The 19355-nt window shown below is 39.7% G+C and overlaps 1 protein-coding gene across 3 annotated transcripts; it reads right to left on the bottom strand.

Moving 5' to 3' along the window:
- Positions 1-46: 46 nt before the first annotated feature.
- lrrc9 (leucine rich repeat containing 9) lies at positions 47-19343 on the bottom strand. Of its 3 annotated transcripts, none has more exons than XM_071497537.1 (32): positions 18782-19340; positions 18398-18616; positions 17928-18068; positions 17293-17356; positions 17119-17189; positions 15171-15353; positions 14448-14603; positions 14083-14300; positions 13787-13918; positions 13491-13670; positions 13243-13363; positions 12736-12862; positions 12500-12640; positions 12282-12406; positions 11626-11811; positions 11416-11535; positions 11078-11269; positions 10774-10899; positions 10393-10533; positions 10003-10180; positions 9565-9785; positions 9356-9478; positions 9122-9252; positions 8893-9001; positions 8661-8800; positions 7951-8087; positions 7236-7453; positions 6291-6359; positions 5280-5405; positions 3595-3778; positions 3221-3377; positions 47-3114 (listed from the first exon to the last, which is right to left on the bottom strand). In XM_071497537.1, the coding sequence occupies exons 1-32, from the start codon at positions 18836-18838 to the stop codon at positions 3081-3083; spliced, it is 4527 nt and encodes a 1508-aa protein (XP_071353638.1). In that variant the 5' UTR covers positions 18839-19340; the 3' UTR covers positions 47-3080. The 3 variants fall into 3 exon arrangements, with proteins under 3 accessions (XP_071353638.1, XP_071353639.1, XP_071353640.1); XM_071497538.1 differs by having other exon boundaries at positions 13243-13360; XM_071497539.1 differs by lacking the exon at positions 3595-3778 and having other exon boundaries at positions 18782-19343.
- Between the last annotated feature and the right edge of the window lie 12 nt (positions 19344-19355).

Here is a 19355-nt window from a genome sequence, read left to right as displayed (position 1 = left end):
GACACACAAGTTCAATAATGTGATAAATCACACGCAAGTCCAGAAATGAATAGCAGTTAAGATTTAATGCTTCTGCGAGGCGTGCTCTCACCAAAATGTCTACACAAAATAAAAGCTTTTCCTTTTCATTCTAATTGTCACTCTCACTCCATTCTTTTATTTGTATTTTTGCTCCCTCTCCATTCACTATTTATTCTAGGGAACCTCACAGGAAACAAATTACAGGAAAATGACAAGCAACAATGATAACTCAATGACAGATTTCAAGAGAAGCAATATAGCGAGATTGTTTTTGAATAGAGGATGTATTTGTGGGGATGAAAAGTGAACTTGGGATATAATGTGCACCTTTTGAAAACAAAATAATTTATATTTTGATGATGACCATCAGTTGGTTGCCATCAGCAGTTAGTGGAGAGAACATTTAATTTTACAACATCACTTCCAAGTCAAGTGATGATGTTGTAATGTAATTGTAAGCTCCACTGAAGCACTTCTGAAGTTAATACAAGCTGGTAAATGTGTAATGCATCTGGAGTTTAATGGTGCTCATGCATTGCACATACTGTGCATAATGCTTTGATTAACACTGCACAAGATGCAGTGTTATCTTCAGCATCAAACATCAATCAGTGTCCTCATCCCTCTCACTTCACCCCCTACATCAACCCCCAACACTGGAACCTGAGTAGATAGCAGTGAAAACATGGTCCATTCAGCAATTATTCACAGAGTCTTGGACTAATGGTGCTCTGAATGCACAGACACAGCAAATGTAGGGAGTTAGTGGACCAGCAGTAATGGCCCCATACAGAGCATGTGTTTTTCAGTGTGTATGTGTGAGTGTGTGTTGGTTGGGATGGGGAGGGGCATCATCTATAACTGATTCACAACAAGGACAAACATGTCAAATTATGAATCCAGAATACAACTGTGGAGACCAACTCACTTCCCCTCTCATCCCTTTCTCCATCTGTCTCTCTTTCTCCCTCCCACCCGAGCCGGGCTCCATATCAGGCAGATGAAAACATAACCTGTCACATTCCATCCCATTAAACCAGCTACAAACCATGTGGTCTACTCACATGGAGGGGCAGGGAGAGAGGGAGAGAGAGTGAGAGAGAGAGAGAGAGAGCAGTGCATCTGGGTTCACTCAGAACTGATGAATTATTCACAATCTTTATGCTAATGTCATTTTAATGTTAAAAATACTGACAGATATGCAAAGAGAAACATACTGTATGGAGTGGTATGCTCACTATAGGCTTACACCACACACAGAAATACAATTGCATTAGAAACAGTTATACTTAACATGTCCATACTGAACATCCAGTACACAAATATAAAATATGTAATTATCCTTTGCAATACCGAATGCATTAGACTACTCACACTGAGCCCCCAAATCTGTGCATTAGAGTTTCTTTTTTTTTTTTTTTAAGTGTCCATCAGCTGCTATTTGATGTCGGGCAGAGCACGGTAATGACAGTGCACTCACTTGCACAGTCATTAGCCCTGCTTAATGCTGGGAATTAACACAAATTAAGTGAAGTTAAGTACATGCATTAGAGGAGCTTGTTTGGGGAGAGCTTTTCACTTTTGCTGCCTAGAGCTGGCTGTTGCCTTGCATGTTCAGCAAAGGCATATGCCGGCATCAAACACAAATTTGAGGCATACACACATATCTCCCTTCAACTGATAAATTACTACCTACAGTGCAGGGCAGGTGGTAAATTCACTGTGGATGGATTATCTGTTTCATAAAGAGCGAGCTAATGGAGCTCTAAGGACACCTAGTGGTCAGACTAACACTACAAATGCATAAACTCCAAAGCTGAAGTTGGTGGAAATTAATATAAAAAAAATGTTACTGCTGCGATTTTCGCTTTTGCAACTACTCATTTGCAGTTGAGGACAAAGGCCATATTTTTCCCAAAAATGGATCTCTACTAGGTTATGTTTTCTAAAAGAAAGTACATGTTGTGAAAAAGCACAGGTCTAAAGTTATATAAAACAATAATTTAACTTTATAACAGGGGTCTGCATCATTCTCTGCATCATAATATTTATGCACAGGGTGATGGATGGGAATAGAGGCCCTTTCTAAACCTTTTCACATGGAGGTTTTCATCAAACATTTTTCAGTTTATAGGTACCAGAAGAAAGGGTTTTGTATCACATAATATCGCCCGTACCCTCTACATTTAAGGCTTAGACTGTTTTTTTAGTTAACTACAGGACTGTTAGGCTAAACTGACATGAAAACAGGGAGGATTATATTCTAATGTTCAGCAGAAATAACATTGAGTGGAGTAGGTTCATTTCCAGCTACAACACATGAGATTTGCCTATTAGGGGCGAAACTACGGTGAGCTTTGTGAAAAGAGGCTAACATGATGAAATCCATTTGGACCTCATTCAAGATTACATCTTTATCTGAGTGACTGCAGATTATTGTCCACAGAGAGGTGTGCTAAAGCTGGATTATCCACTTGTTGGGGATGCATTTGACCTGATGGACGCAGCATGCCAGCCTCACACGCCCTTACATCTGTGGGTGTTTTTAGGGCCAAGGATGGGATGGTAGAAATGACACCAAAACCTTTCATCCTCAGATTACCATGGTTAGTGATCCACATACGTGTATAGAAAATAAAATCAGTCATTATAAATGCATTTGAAAGGGATGCACCACATGCCCCTACTTTTCTTTAAACTAAAGGCAGTTTTACTTTAAACTAGATACAAAGGAGATTTATCAACATGAAATTTTAAATTCTAAAAAAGTTTATAGAATGTTATTTATTGCTGTGTTCAAAAGCAAAATACACTCTAAATTCCCTATGTTCAGACATTTTCCTCATTGAATAAGTGAAAGTATGCAGGTGCTCATAGACATTAAGACAAACTTAAAAAAACACCACCATAAAGATATATTTTAATGTCCTGCATGCCATGCCAGAGCATAACAATGCTGTAGTATATCACCACACCACAGTCATGGATGTCACAGGTATTCACCTTTGGATTGTGTGGTGACTGACAAGTATCAGTGTATACCCCACCTCCTTTGGCTGCTACATGGGTGGAGGTTTACCACTATTTGGGAATCTGGAATACAACAAGTGTAAGGAAACAGTCATGATCTTTTCTATCATGTTTTAAACAGATCACTCGCATTTTATAGAAAATGAATTATATCTCTACAATTAATCACCTGCTGTCTTGCTCCTGGTTGTGATATGCGATGATGACTCTGTTCCCATCAGACTGGAGGCCAGTGGTTGGCAGGTTGCTTCCTGTTCTTCGGATGTGTCTGAAGGTAATGTCAGTTTGGCCGCTTCGAGCAACATTACTCTGCTTGTGCTTCTTGTCTGATATTGGAAATAAACCCAAGATTAGAAACCAGGAGTGTCAAACCATCGGTCGACTCAAGACAGTTATCTGGTATAACTTAATAACGAAAAGCCAGTCCTTCCTCTTGTACTTGAGTTTTAAAAAGGACACAGTTCTCCATTTCTCAACACACTACAGATAGAGATGTAAAGCTTGGTGTAATGTGAAATTCTATTACTCTCATGTCACACTCACGCTTGTATATGTAATGAGATTGGGCTTCATCCATGTTACTTGACAGGATATCATGCCCATGCATAAAAGTTTGCAGTCCTCCACTTATTCCTCTTTGAGGGGTATTCCGAGGCATGAGGGGTAGCAGTCCTGGTAAGTTTATTTCAGTAGTAGCAAGAGAAGCTCCAGGGCACTGGGAGCATGGCTGTCAGAGAAATATTAAATAGGGAGCGTAAGAAAGCTACAGGTAATACTACAGGTCAGGATAAAACAAAAAACATAAGAAAATATTCACATAATGTGTTCAACCTCACTAGCATATGCTTCCTGCCTATAACTTTCTTTTTTCTCCACCCTTCTATGGCTACACTGCAGTGTGTCCAGTCTGCCTACACACTTGGCAGGGAATTAGTGATTAGATTGCTTGTTGTTCCACATATATAAGCATATTACAGGGGAATAGTAATTACTACTCATCAATAAATTCAAACAAAAGCAGTCACAGGCATAGATTGAGAGTGACAACTGAGATGGCAGTTATGAGATCCAATAAGGGGAGGTCTGTGTTTGTGTTTTTAATGAGAAAACCCTTGATCTCTGCTCTGCCATTCCACATCGACGATTAACAAGCAGAGGGGGTCATGTTGACCTGGCTAATAGGGGGTAAATCCACTGGTGCGTTATCGGTCGGGCACATTTCATCTAATCAGCAGGATGATGCCAGCAGGCTTAGGCTGCTTTTAATTCAGAGCTGCAGGAGAATTACTGCCTTGGTCTCTCATTACATGAACATCGGATCAGTCAGACTGAAAGATTTTGATCCAGGCTTTTACCCTTTTTTGGTGGCTGCAATTTGGTTGTTGTCATTTTGTTTCTTTCAGTCGAACCACATCTTAGATGATAAGGCCCATTATGAGCTTTTACGCAAGCAAAGTCTTTGTTCATTTGTAACTCAGTCACAATTGAAACCCAAGAGGAAAAGTACGGTAGCAGGGGACAGTGTGAAGATGACAGATCCCTTTCCTTTCAACTAACTAACACCTAACAGTACAAATTTACTGTAAGTGAAACCATCTCCATTCAAACAGTGCTGGCCTAAATGTCAGAAAAACAAGCTTGTGCTTGATCAGAAGGTTGTCAGTTCAGTCCCCCCACTGGTAGGAACTCTGGGTGCCCTTCATTCATCAACAACTGCCTAACTGCTCCAGTGGAGCTGCTCTGTGGCTAGCAGGATCAGGGAGTTCCTGTAAAAGAGAGCTTGCCTCTTGGTGAAAATATCCTGAATAAATAAAGGTTAAAAAACTGATATGTGCTGTATGTATGTGTATGTATGTGTATATGCACTGGTGTAGCAAGGATTTCAGAGAAACTGAGGTCACAAATCCCCATAATGCATCCTTAACAATGACTAGAAACCAAAAAGAAATAACAAATACTGAGGGCTGTATTTATTTATGATTTTGTTGGCCCAAAAACACTCAATTTAATTGTATTCTTGTATATAGAAAATATGAATATAATGGAATCATCTTATAAAATTCAAACCAAGTGAAACTTTTAATTGTAAAATGTAACAAAAAAATGCTTTAAAAAATACTAACGATATGACCTCTGTGTCAGTGGTGGCTACAACATACTGTATGTGGTATGTATGTGTATATATGTGTGTGAGTGTTAATGAGTGACAATGCATGATGTGTTCTTACTGATGGATCACCACTGAGGAGTTCAGCCCTGGTCCTTTCCTCCAGAGTGACCATCACTCCATCCAGGACCTGCAAGCGGGACAGATGGAGCACCACTGCTGGTCTGTGGAGAGAATTGCGGGCCACCTAGCAGATCAAAAAATCATGTTTGATGAAATTACAGGTAATAAATTAAATTGACCTCAACTAGCATTCAACAATTTTAAGCCTGCCTGTGACAGCTGGGATTAATATGATGCTATGTGGATAGTTATTATGTTCCCAGCAGCTATTATATATGAACCAGATGACTGTAGCAGATAGTTCCCTGCCCAGCTGCGGACACCCTCTGGCCAGCGTACAAATCCAGCCTTTCCAGTTACAGAACTGTATGTTCCTGCAGGACACTGCTGTTATGATTGAGTTGTGACTGTGTGCCAATGGATGCCCAATGGAGAGGAGTTTGGCTAGGGAACATGGGTGAAGTAGCAATCTCATGCGGTCAGCAGCAGGAGGTATTGTCTCCAGGGTGGCTGTTGGCTTCTACCCCCTGGCAGGATTAAACTTCCCCTATGAGAAGAGAAGGGGGATGGGCCCGAGCAGTAAAGAGGCTACCACAGCTGAGCATGGCCCTATGGACGATAGGGAGCTGCACGCTCTGCTCAGGCCTGATCCATGAGCTCCAGATGGGTGATGTCACCGGGCCAACAGTGTCCTGCCATTTGGTCATCGGATTTGTCGCTGATGCCGGCCAGTTTGAAGCACAGCAGACGGCCTATCATGTAATCGCTTAATTTGGAACCACAGAGTTACACTGGGTTAGTGTTTTGGATTGTGCAAGTGAGAAACTGAGCCTGTCAGTGTGCTTCTGATTATTTATTTGCAAATGAAAGAGTTCAAAGTGTCCTGAGACTGATGGCTAGTGGACCTGCATCATTGTGCAAGCTTAAAATAACAAAATAACCACAGACAATAATATTTACCAATTCACAACACCTAACTGTTTGATGTCAAAACATTGATGTTACTCACAGGATTGCCAACAACTGACAGCTCCGTCAGTGAAGGAAGAACTCCTAGTTTATCGAGCTCTGTGATGTCCTACAAAAAGCAGAGAAACAAAGATTATCTGAAGTTCTTTATCATTCCCTACCCCCTCATTTAACTATTCTTTCCCACTGGTTGCTGATAATAGAGACATACTGTATGTATCAAGCCTGAAGCTTTCATAACTTTGGTGTAAGGGGGATGGAAGCAGCTGATGAGAGAGATTACATGTGTGAGCTCTCATTAATCTCATGAGAGAGTTTGGCCACACAACAGGGCATGGGGGTGTTTTCTCTCATTCCCAGGTTTATGCTCGTATTTGGCTTCAATTCAAAGACACCCCCACTGTGAGGACTGTTGCGCTGGGATGATTGCCGTATTTCATGTCTTAATTGAATACATGAAAACATTAAGGAAGTAAAGGGAGAGGGAACTGGCAACAAAAGTGCAAATCACTCGCCATGGGTGATGGGTGAGAAGGAGATGCAGACTGAGAAGCTGATTACACGTTGTCCTGATTGTTCCCCTCTTTCTTCATACACATGGCCCTGACCTTCAATCAAACTTGATTCTCCTTAATGCTACCCCTCGTATGCCACAGTGGGGTGGTAATGACTCATGATTACTATACTTCATGTCTTACTTTGCAAATGCAGGGAAAAGTAATACTGCTGCTCAACGGGCTGAATGAAATAAATTCTTTAACATCTGACACATTTTGCATAAGAACTAATCAGTAAAAGTTGGTGTTAAATCAGAAACTACACAAAGGCTGACTGTGACCTTGGAGGTCACCTCAGGAAATCACTGTGGTGCAAGTCATTCAGGCAGTTTAATTGAAAATCTGAATATGCAGTTTTATTAAAAACCAGAATATAAACATTAAAATATTCAGCATGTTATGAGGAAACTGTTGCTGGAGGAGAATACCTGCAGCTTGTTCATGCCAAGAAAGAGCTTGCGGAGTTCAGTCATAGGACTGAGATGGTTGAGCTCCCGGATCCGGTTCTCTGCTAGGTGCAGTTCTAGTAGGATCTTCTGAGCAATGAAAGAGTTCTCTGCCAGGGCTTTGATCCGGTTCCTGTCTAACACAAGCTCTCTGAGCTGGTGAAGTCCCTCAAGGCCTTCCACCTGGCTGATCTCATTACCTAGTGAGACGGCAAACTTTATCAAAACAATGGAAAGACATCTCCAACAATAATATATATTTCTAACAAAAAATACAAGTGTAGATTGCACACCTTAGACAAGAATTATACCTTAAAATGCTGTCTCTTATATATATATATATATATAAGAGACAGCATTTTAAGGCTATATAAACATTTGCTTGGTATTTTTTGTTTGCCCCCAGTGCAAAAAGCATTGAAATTACAGAGACAGCTTCAAAAGGTTCGAAAGGGAAAAAAAAGGACAAGTAAGGTCGACTTGGTGCGACAAATCACACTAACAAAGCAAAACTCAATCAAAACCCATCAAAAGCTGGTGAATAGAAAGTCAGTTGTTCTTTTCTTCCAGTCTGAACACCCACCTGGCCTTAGGTCTATGGGAGACTTTGCTCTCAGTGCTTGCCTTTTCACAGGCTCTATACACTGCACTTTTAACAGGCTTTGTGAGGGAGGGTTGGTACGTCAACCATACATACCTTGAAGGAAGAGGGCTTTAAGATTGGTGAGCCTGCTGAGCTGCAGATTGGCCATATTGGAGATGCCATTGTGACTCAAATGCAGCACTTCCAGGTTGCCCATCAGCGGCTCCAGGCTGCCAGTGGGCCCGGTTTCCCTTAAACACAGACACAGAATGACAGTTTGCAACCTCTGTGTTTAAATGAACATCTCGTTCTCCCTCCTGCTGCCTCATTTAACTAGCAAGACCTCACAGGTGCAGACCACATAAAGGCAATTACAGTCAGGGCAAACAAAAGCATGCCTGTCACAGCACTACTGCCTATGTGCTGGGTTCTGCAAAAGGAAAATGTGACTGAAAGATTATATCATATCATATCATATTATACAATATACTGACAATACAGAAACTTAAGAATTCAAACCAATATTTAAATATTCAGTTTATTATAGTGATTATATCTCTAGAGAGAACAAATATTACATATTTTGAATCAAATTAAAATATTTTAAAAATGTGTTAACAACTACATTTTACTGTATTTATATTCATAGGCAACAACTGTAACAAAAATCTTTTGTCAAGACAGCTCACACATTGGTTGGTCAGTGCTGCCCCCTCATGGTGATAGTCTACACAGTCAGTTGATGTTCATACTGCACAATTGGCAACAGTGTAACATTGTAAGATATAAAAATACACAAATTACTGAATTAGAAACTGTGTTACCTGTTGCCTTTGGATGGGCTCTGTTGACCATAACCACTGGAGTGGACTTTGCTGTGGAGTATCTGTCTGTTTGTTAGATGAGCTTGAGTCTTCTGCCTGGGGAGGATGGACTCAATGTGGTTGTAGTTCAGACACAGAGCCTGTGCAGAGGACACAGAAAATAATTCATTTGTCCACAACTCAGTTGCATTTAAAGTGAGATTTATAATTTCCAAGCCAGTTTAATTTGTACTTTGATGTGGGGTAGGTAAATGAGGCCAGAGAAAGAGGTGAGGTTGTTGTGGTCTAAGTTGACACTACGCAGGCTACTGAACAGGTCTGCTGGAGACAGATCAACCATCCTGTGGGGAAAAAAGAATTTTGATTACCATGTGCCTTCATTACCCAATTTTTCAGCATAGTCAATCATTAAAACCATGCTAATTTTTGGAAGTGTGTCACATTTATCTGTCAGCTATTACCTAATGGAGCAGGACTGCAAGGTGAGGTAGGTGATGTCTTTGTAGTTAGAGTGGCCCAGCTTCTCTGCTACCATGTCAGAGGTTAGTCTTCCTCCAAACATGTCCTTCGCACTTTCACATTCAGTCACTTCCTAGAATAAAACAACAGCGAATACAAAACACTGGATATAGTTATGTCATTATCACTGCTACAATATCTGAGGTGTTTAACAAGTTGCTGTTTTTGACACATACAACTGCAATCCCATCCAGTGCCTTCAAGGAGGGCAGGTGGAACACCACATATATCCGATAGTTTTCCAGTCTTTCCACTAAAGGATTCCCATAAAGATCCAGAATGATGAGGTTTGTCAGTCCCTGAAAAGATAGGTGGAGGACTCTCAGGTCATAAGGTGTACCATTCATTTTTTTGCTTTAATTTTTTAAAATTATTTGGTTCTTGCCTTTAGATAGTAGATGTCTCGTGATGTAGAAATCTGGTTGTTGCCGATGTAGAGTTCAAGAAGAGAGCGTACCCTCTGGATGCCATGCAGGGAACTGATACAGTTGTTCTCCAGAGACAGAAAGGACAGGTTGGGTAGCTGATCTAGGACTGAAGGATCCAGACTAGAGAGTTGATTCCCATCTACACTTAGTTTATTTAGGCAATGCAGTTTTGACAGGCCTGAAGAAACAGAAAGGAAAGAGAGACTGAAAAATACTGATGGCTACTGTACTTTGGGTCTGGGTAAAACATGTGACTGCAAATCAATAAAGGTTTTTGTTTGATTTAGTTTAGTTTGGTTTTATCCCGTCATAAACAACCATTACATAACATACTTGTATACTATGATAATGGTGTGATTTTCCATCTTCATTACTGAGTTGACAGCGTGACTGACCAGTGAGTGTGCTGATCTTGTTGTTGTTTAGGAAAAGTTCTTCCAGCTTCAGGCAGCCGTCCAGTCCCTCCACTTTAGAGATGTCATTGTCATTAAAGGAGGCCCAGCGCAGGTTCACCAGCTTATTTAGATTGATCAGCTTGGAAATCCTCTGTCTGTCAAGGTTCAGGGCTGTGATCTGGTCAACATTTTTGTGCCAAAAACGTATTAAAATGTATATATTATTAAATATGTCATTAAAAATCTATCGCAATTCAAATTAAAATTGCCATAGCTAGTATAAACATCAAATAGCCTGGTCATGCCATAGAGAAAGAATATTCCTAAAACTTTACAAATGCATTTTTAGAAATCACTCCTTGACAGTGAAACCCACATGCTGAAGCTCACCTTTGCAGTCCAGTCTGGGTCGAGCTCTTGACTGAGCCCCCAGGGTGCTGGATTGAGAAGACATAGGAGCTGGGCTGTTGACAGCAGGCTGAGGCTGCGGGGACGATCACTGTTGGTACGTGAGTGAGCCAGAAGGGATGTCTGAGAGCGTGAGAGAGAGGGTGTCAATGGGTGTGATTGAATTACAGTGCAATCTGAAATATGGATGTTCACACATTGAAACCTTCACTGGAGCACGTAACCACTTATTTTTTTAAGAATTCAATCTATATTCGTTTTTTTTTAAATGTAGCGTCCTCTTACTGTGACAAAGACAAGCCCCAAGAAAATAAATATTGTATCTGTTCATCAATATTACAATCTGCATCCTGCAATTGTAACCTGGTTAATTTTGGACCCCGCAGCCACATGAACAGCATCAGCAGCCTCCTCCTCTGTTACCATCACATCATCCAGGTGTGTGAGTGTTGTTAGACGTCCCAGTATAGTCATTCTGACTGCCTCCAACTGGAAGGAGAAAAACACCTTCACTGTACACCTCCTCATGGTACCTTATTTCAGGTCACTTACAGAGAGCTGCAGCACGTACTGTATTTATATACTAATTATGGAATTAGTGTTTGTATTTTTGAGGTTTAACCTGTTTGGATTTAGATTTAATTATATTGTTGATCACAGCACGCACCCTGTTCCACGGATTGTATCGAGTGTCAAGCTTCAGAAGTGCAGGTGTATGCTTTCTTAGCACTGCCGTATCTTCTCTGGCTTTGGTCAACTTGTTCCAGCGCACATCAAGCTCTTTGAGTTGTCCCAACCCCCTCAGCCCTTCTAGGGTCACCAGGTGGTTATAGCTCACATCCAAAAACTCAAGGTTGGGCTGTTATTTTGGTAAGAAAGACAATGGATGAAGTTTCCGCTTCATGCTATGGTTCAGATTTAAAACACAGCCTATCTGTACTATATGTGTTAAAGGCAAGTTGCTATTAAAAGCTCAATAACACAATTTTCTGTTATCACACCTACCATGTGAGAAATGTCATCAAGGCGTGTGAACTCATTGAAGCTGATGGTAAGATGCCGCAGAGCCGTTAGGTGGCAAATTTCCTTTATCTTGCTCAGACTGTTGCCATGAAGATTCAGTACCTGGAGATTGAGAACATTGAAGACAGTTTATTATTAATATATGGAATGGCTTCAAAATGAAGTTGCAATGTGAATAGCATGAATACTTACAGTGATCTGACTCAGGACATTGGCTCTGGCCACATTAAGTAGAATTTTGTCATCCAAGCTCAATAACTTCGGCTGCGCTTTCAGCACAGGTTCCATGTTGAGGACTTCCTTGTCCAGGATGATATCGTTGGAAGGAGTTTCATGTCTGTCTCTGCTACATCCTGGCAATGCAGGTTGTTCTTGGTTCTAACAACAGCACATCACAAGGTTTAAGTGTATGAACAGCTGGGTAAGTTCATGATTATTAACTTTTAGCATTTACAATCAATTCTAAAACAAGTGTGCACCCAGCAAAGAGACACAAAATCAGAATGATCTGTTTAACCATCTCTCAAGATTTAGGCAAAGCCTTGCTGTTTAATTTTGATTAAATCAGTGCTCTGCATGACTGAGCATTTTTTTACTATTCTGATTTTTAGTCAAATTAAAATCGAAAGTAACTGCTGAAGTCTTCAAGGCAGTCTTCATTATGTTAATTTGGAAGACCAAGGGGAGCTTAACAAAGGGTTCAATTTTGCATCATTTTAAGTTACAGTCAAACAGGCAGACATCAAACAATCTGAGAGGACAAGTAGAACAGAATTGGTCCATGGATTAATGACACATGTAGCATGTCATATGTTATTAACTAGTAACAAAACCAATTAATTAATTACCCTGGTTATGTATTGAAAATATATGATGTACTCAGGCAAGACTAGTTCATGGTCAAACACAAACCACTGTCTTCGTCTGGGATTGCACACAGGACCAGTGTTTACTTTGGAGGAGCGAGGTCTCTCTGAATGGAAACACAAACAGAGAGGGAATACGTTGTACAGCTACTGACTGAAATTTTTTTCATTCTTTTCATGCCTTTTAATATGCCACATACCATCACTCATTGCAGTTCTGCACTTAGTGTCCACATTACGATATACTGAGCAGACTCTGGGATGGCTGCTTCTGTCCACTGGTTCTCCCTCTCTGATAGGCATGCTGTGACCCACAAACACTTTGGAAACAATAATCTGACCTACAGGCAAAAAACACTGCCATTTCAGCTTTTAAGGAACAAACAGTGGTCACCTAAGGGGAATATAAAGATATAATACAGTGAGCAAAACTAACCGTGCCTGAATGGGGCTGCATCCATGGAATCACATTGGCTGGCCTGGCGCAGAGTGTGTTTAATTCTGGGCTGTTCGGTCACACTCAGGCTGTTGGATAAAGGTATGGCACCCTCTCTCCCCAAGGCCTAATTCAAAGTTAATATGGTAAAAGTCAGCATGAGTTCACCATCATGTAAAAATGTAAGAATTTACTGATTCTCTTCTGTTGCATAGCACTTGTATACTTCTTTATGTAAACAAAAGGGGGCCCACACTGTTTGTGGAAAAATTCCCAACCAAGACTTAGAATAAATTACAATTTCATACTAATAGAACTTTTCCTTCCTTTGTGCCCATGCTGTTCACTGCATTATGTATACACATGTAGAGTAGTGAACTGACTGACCCATGTTTTACCAGCTTAATTTTTTCTCTTAATACTCAGTGGGATACACTCTGGGTGATGGGATGTCAGAGTGTTGTGTGGGTGGATTCTTAGAACTAACAATAACAGCAGTATACACACCTTATATTGTTCTGCAGTTTTGAAACCCTCCTCCAGAATGCACATAATGTCTTCCTTCTCACTGGTTTTTTCAGGGTCGGCTATGTAGAACAAGTGCTCCAGCCGACGTCTGTAATTCCTGCTTAAAAAGTTCACGTAAGATTTAAACTAATACCTGATGGTCCTGTTACTAAGGACAATATTAAGCTTAAGGTTACTGTTAAAAACCCAGTTGTCGTCCTTTTTCACTGAAGTCCAGTTTTACTTACTGTGAAAAGACACCAGTGTCTTCACTGGCTAGCAAGCTATGAAGTTTGTCCTCAAAGCGAAACCTCAAAGCACTGTTGTAGATGCGAATAACTCTATCGATCTTAATTCCAGTGATGCCATGAACCCGGTAGTCTGACTGAGAGAAGCGAGAAAGCAGGAGGTCGCAACAGGAAGTAAACCTGTTGGGCACATAGCAGAACAAGTCTAAGTTTAGTAAAGTTTGTTTTTGATTTCCCCTCTTTAACAGTAAATTACATGATGGTTGAAGTTACAAATAATAATACCAAATAATTACCAAGGATCTGTGGAGCAGCCCTCCTCCAAACGAATATTTCCAACACTTTCTAGCTCCATCAACAGAAACTGGACTGTATATTCCATCATGTTTGTGGCTTGGGCCAAATCCTGTTTGTAACAGGCTTCAATCCTGAATATAAAAGAGGTAAAAATATTTTTTTCACATTGAAGGTGTACTTCATTACTATCTTCACACTCAGACACTAAAATATAGAAAATATATTGTCCTGCACGAGTTTAATTGTGTAAAACATTGGTAAATTCTCTGTATCTTATCCAAGTACACAAACTAACTCATCCAGCCTCGTCATCCATATTGTCAGTCTCTCCCTCATTGCTTCCATCTTGATGAGTATTTTGGACTCCATGGCGGGATCATGAGTGATGTCAGTGGTTGGATCAAATTTGTCGGATGAACCTTCCCCCAGGGGGGTCTGTCCACCTGGTTCATCCTCCAACGTGCAAACAGACTTCTTACAACCAGCCAGCACCTTGGACAGCTCACGTTCAAGCTGGGAATGCATACAAATGACAACAGCTGTCTTAACTGTGCACAATTACAGCAATCTGCTGCTGGAGATGACAACTTAATACCTTGTACTGTACTCATGTTACAGCTGCTAAAATAATTAAAAAAACATGTGTGGGATTGTGCATACATTTTTGAGGGCATGACTGAGTGTCCTAATACATTCTTCAGGTAACTGTAGCAGAGTTTTTTTCCTTTCAATCAGACTGAACTGGGTCTCTGCCAGGTTCCTTTGAGCAGTGCGTACACGCATGTTGTAGTACATCACTTTCTTCATTACTGTGGACTAAAAAAAACAGAAAAAGCAGAGTTATACTGTAGGCTAAAAAAATCCAAAAGGCCACACAAAATGTAGAGATACAAAAAGTAATAAATATTTATATGGATATAAATTTTTTGAACCCATCTTAAATTCCGCTTAATGTAAGAAGGTTTCAAAAGATACGAAATGTGCCAAGCTACATTTAAGGGACGTGTGTATATGTTATGCATTAGAGATGTAAAATCTTCCGTTTAATTAATTCATTAAGAAATTATGTATTTGATTTAAATATGAAAAAAGTATGGTTTGAAACTGAACTGAAGCACTGGAACAACCAATTGCAGAACAAATATGTGTGTTGTAAAATGTTTTTCTGAACCAAACTAAGGGAAATGTACTAAATATTAGGAAATATTAGGAACTTAAGCAAATCATTAGCAAATGACTTAAATCATTACTTGGGCAATTTCACTGCACTGCTCATGTAACAGATTAAATAAACCAAGAGACTTTGTATCCTCTGGAGAGCCCATTTAAGACTCCCATGAGCTCAGTTAGTGTAACACAGGGTCCTGATGGTCTTCTCAATACCTCTGCTGCTTCTTTCACTTGCTTGCTTGAAACATCATAGGTGTCAAGTCGCTGGAGGCCTGGCATGTGGTAAAGAACGTGTGTGGCATAGTTACACAGCAGACACACTGGGTTTGGGGTTGATGTGGGGTCCTTCAGTGCAAGTACTCTTAGATGGGGTAAGCTGGCAAGCAGGGTCAGCTCCTGTTACAACAACAACAACAACAGAGTACAAACGCTAGTAAGAGGGCAAGGTTATAAATGCATCTACCTGTATACATCAAAAATTACTATAAGGTGCAAAATCTGAAATCCCTCAAGGCACATCCGGTCCATAATCTCTATCCATGACATGCATCTGTGATAGAAAATTCAGAACATGTGTTTCTCTTAGAACAATAGGCAAAAAAAATCATATTGTGATTATTTTGACAGATTTTGTGATTCTGATAAGAGTCATGATTATAGTAGCAGTGTTCATTTTTCACTTTCACTGAAAAAAGTGATGACGATATGATTTCAACTGGGGTCTGTACCAAAAAAAAAAAATCCTTTAAATGGGAAGAATGATTGGTAGGTCCGGGCTTCTCTGTAGCACCACAATGCTTCATTTATGGTATGTTGTGACACATTTTACCTTTATCAAAAAATTGCATCTTTTGCGATTTGGATATTGCACTCGGCCCTATATTGATTTTGATTATATTTCGCTTACTGTAACTGTTCAGCACTAGATTTTCTTTGTTTCAACTGATCTTGTTCTGAGATCACTTGATTACATTTGTTTTCAATTGCAGGGCAATTTATCTACTACCACCTATTCACTCCTCTCCCTCTACCCCTGCCTCTTCCTTGTCCTCTCCCTCTTACCAAATCATGCATTCAGCTGCCATGACCTCTCACAAAGCCAAACTCTTTCTTATATTTGAAGAAAGTTTGAAGTGATTTGATTGAAAACAATAATACAATGCAGGACAGTATCAAGGTGAGTGAGAGGTCTGTCATTCCTACTGACGAAAGTACAAACTGTTTTCATGAGTTGTCAGAGTCAGATGAGAAATGCATCAACAAAATCGCAAAATGTTTCTTGTAGTCTCTTCAAGTATGTGTGGACACAATGGGAGTTACAAACACAATGGGAAATACTAATGTGTGTGGGGAAATGATGAACTGTTTAGAGAACTGCATTAAGAGTAGTGAGAATGATGTTTTTGATGTGTGAATTGCATCAGAGTGGCTGAGAAAAACTGTAATTGGTGGATAATGTTAAAGGAATTGAAGTCCCTGCCTTATTGACTACACACTAAAAAAGAAGTCCAGATATTAGACGGCATAAAAAGAGAAACACTTCTTTGGAACTTCCCATTTATTCCTTCCCTCCATACTTGCTCCACAGCAACTACAAAGAAATGAATTTGAAAAGAATTTGCAATGTACTGGACATTCGGTGCATAATTGCATTCTTTAAAGACAAACCAGGGTGGGACAAAAGGCTGATTGCAGGAATATGATCTGAGGTGTTAATCCAATCAAAGTTAGAGTAACAAAACCTTTTGTGTTTCCTGTCAGAATGACCTTGTACAAGACAATGGCCCATTCTGAATGCTCTGAATGACCATGTCAGCTAGAGCATGTCTAAAATGTATAACTGACTACTTACATGAAGCTACATATCAAAAACATAGTTTGTTAAGATTAATTTCTTAACTAGATGCAATCGCGTGTGAATATCACTAAACCTGTAATAACAAAAATTAAATTATGCTTCTCAACACCTCATAGAAGGTCTTGTGCAGCCAGCCCATTGTAGATGTGATTGAAAATCTGAACTGGCCGAAAAACCTTGACATTTCACAAGAATTTGGAAATGCCCTTTTTTCAGACCAAGGATTTTAATAAGATTTTACAAAGTAAGTGGGGAAATCTAACAGAAAGAATTTCAAAGTTATATTTGTGTTTTTAATCTTACCTTGAAGGAGCTGATCTTGTTCCCAGACAGATTAAGATTCTGAAGGTTGACATTGGGATCAAGGCTATGCCCTGAAAAGAAGTTAAAAATGATTAGATTTTTTTTTTTTTGAAACAGCTCACTGAATCGCAATCAAACTTCGCACAGAAAATAGAGAGGATACTAGAAACCTACCAATCTTTTCAATAATGTTGTCAGCAAGGTTTAGTACTTTGAGGTTTTGAAGCGTGTTCAAGCCCTTTAGAAAACAGCAACCACACATAACAGACCGCGGATCAAAAATGGGAATGTGCTACTTTGACAAAACGTGCACATACATTTCAGTGTATCATATTAACTGATGATAAATTGTGAAAAAATCAAGATAGATAGATAGATAGATAGATAGATAGATAGATAGCGATGGGTCACAAATTAAAGGAAAAACCAACATTAAATGTCTTAAAAAGATGTTGGGCCACCAGATCAGCTTTAATGCTCATTGGCATTGATTCTACAAGTCTCTGATCTCTACTGGACGGATGGACATCATTCTTCCAAAAGATATTCCTTCATCTGGTGTTTTCATGATGTTAGAGAGCGTTGTCTAATATATGGGTCCGAAATCTCCTATAGATGTTCAGTTGGGTTGAGATCTGGTGACTGTAAAGGCCATAGCATATGATTTGTATGATTTTCATGCGCATCAACACATTCAGTGACCCCTCGTGACCTATGGATGAGGGCATTGTCATCCTGTTACTCCACAAGTTTTTCCTTTCATTAGTCACCCACCATCTTTATGTTATTTCATAATTTATGGTCCAAACCTGTATGTGACTTATGCAGTTATTGTTGAGCCACAGGACTTCTAAGTTGATCTGCAATTCTAAATTCTTTATTTCACAGATTTTATTATCATAAAGGTAGAGTTTCTCTAGCTGTACACAATTCTGCAGTCCAGATATACCCTACAATAAAGAGAAGATAAGACAAATTATTGTTTAATATGTGTGATGTATGCTGTACAATTCACTTATCCAGGATACAGTTTTTCTTTAACTATGGGTTGTGATCCATATATGGTAGTACATGCATGCAAGAAATGTTTCATTAAATGCTGACATAGGGGAAAAATGTGGTCACAGTCATTAAGACTTAAGAGCTATTGCAATAGACTAAGTTGCAATCATTTGTGATAAAAACCATAGTGTGCTGTAATAATTTAAGGCATTACATACTATGGTTATCAGCGGTGCCAGTATCTATTTTTGAAATCTTACCAGCATAACAAACTTACTGACAGGTGGCACTGGACGACCCAGAGCTCCCGGAGCAGAGGACAGCACTCAAGACCTTCAATGTATTTTATGTTCTGGCCCACTATGGTGAGCTGGCAGAGCCTTGGGAAGATAGAAAGGCCAACCATGCGAGGAAAACCAGAGAAGAAGATCTCTAGGGAGCTGATGTTGCTTCCCTCTTGTGCAATTTTTTCATAGGACACTCCATTGACCATGCACTGTTGAGAATATTGTTGTACAGGACAATAATTGAAAAAGAAATGAGAGGGGGGAAATACAGTGAAAACTATCAGCTGTTCAATTGATGCGTGTGAAGTAGCAGTCAAACTGGATATTAACTTAAGTGCAATTCATAATTTTAACCAAAATAGTCTCATACTCACCAGTTCTTTGACCACCTCCTCGTCACTGCGGTGCTTTTGTTTCTCTCTGTGTATCATGTCGCTTATGTCCTGAAATATACTACAGCTGAGGTGAAAACACTTTATTTACTACTACAGAGCACAATATCTGCTTTATTCTTTTGATAGTCTTGGGAAATTATTGGAAAAGCCCTGACAAATAGTTCGCTGGGAGGTACCCGTAACTAATAACTACGGTTAGTGAGCAAAAATACAAAACTGTGCTAAGCTAAATGTTATCACATACTCATGCTAAAGTTATGCTGCTACCTAGCAAGGCGAGGCGTAGATATTGTAACTGTTAGCTAATTGGCTGTATTAAGTTAAATTAAAATATTCACTTCAAAAAAGAACACTATTTTCCTAACACTATTTGTGCTCCAATACAAACTCTTTGACCCATCTGAGTTCAGCAATGTTTGGCATCAGTCCGTGTCCAGGCAGAAGAGTCTGGTTGCTAAGGAGCCATGTTGAAACTTTTGCGGTCGTACTTTGAAGTGCCACGTGAGGGCGCCACAGTGCAGGACAAATTTTCACAACATCATAAAATACACCT

Source organism: Trachinotus anak, unplaced genomic scaffold, assembly GCF_046630095.1.
Source record: "Trachinotus anak isolate AG129_WGS33_773 ecotype Australia unplaced genomic scaffold, CSIRO_AGI_Tana_v1 ptg000015l, whole genome shotgun sequence".
In the NCBI taxonomy this organism is placed as follows: Eukaryota; Metazoa; Chordata; class Actinopteri; order Carangiformes; family Carangidae; genus Trachinotus; species Trachinotus anak.
This window is presented reverse-complemented; position numbering and strand designations above follow the sequence as displayed.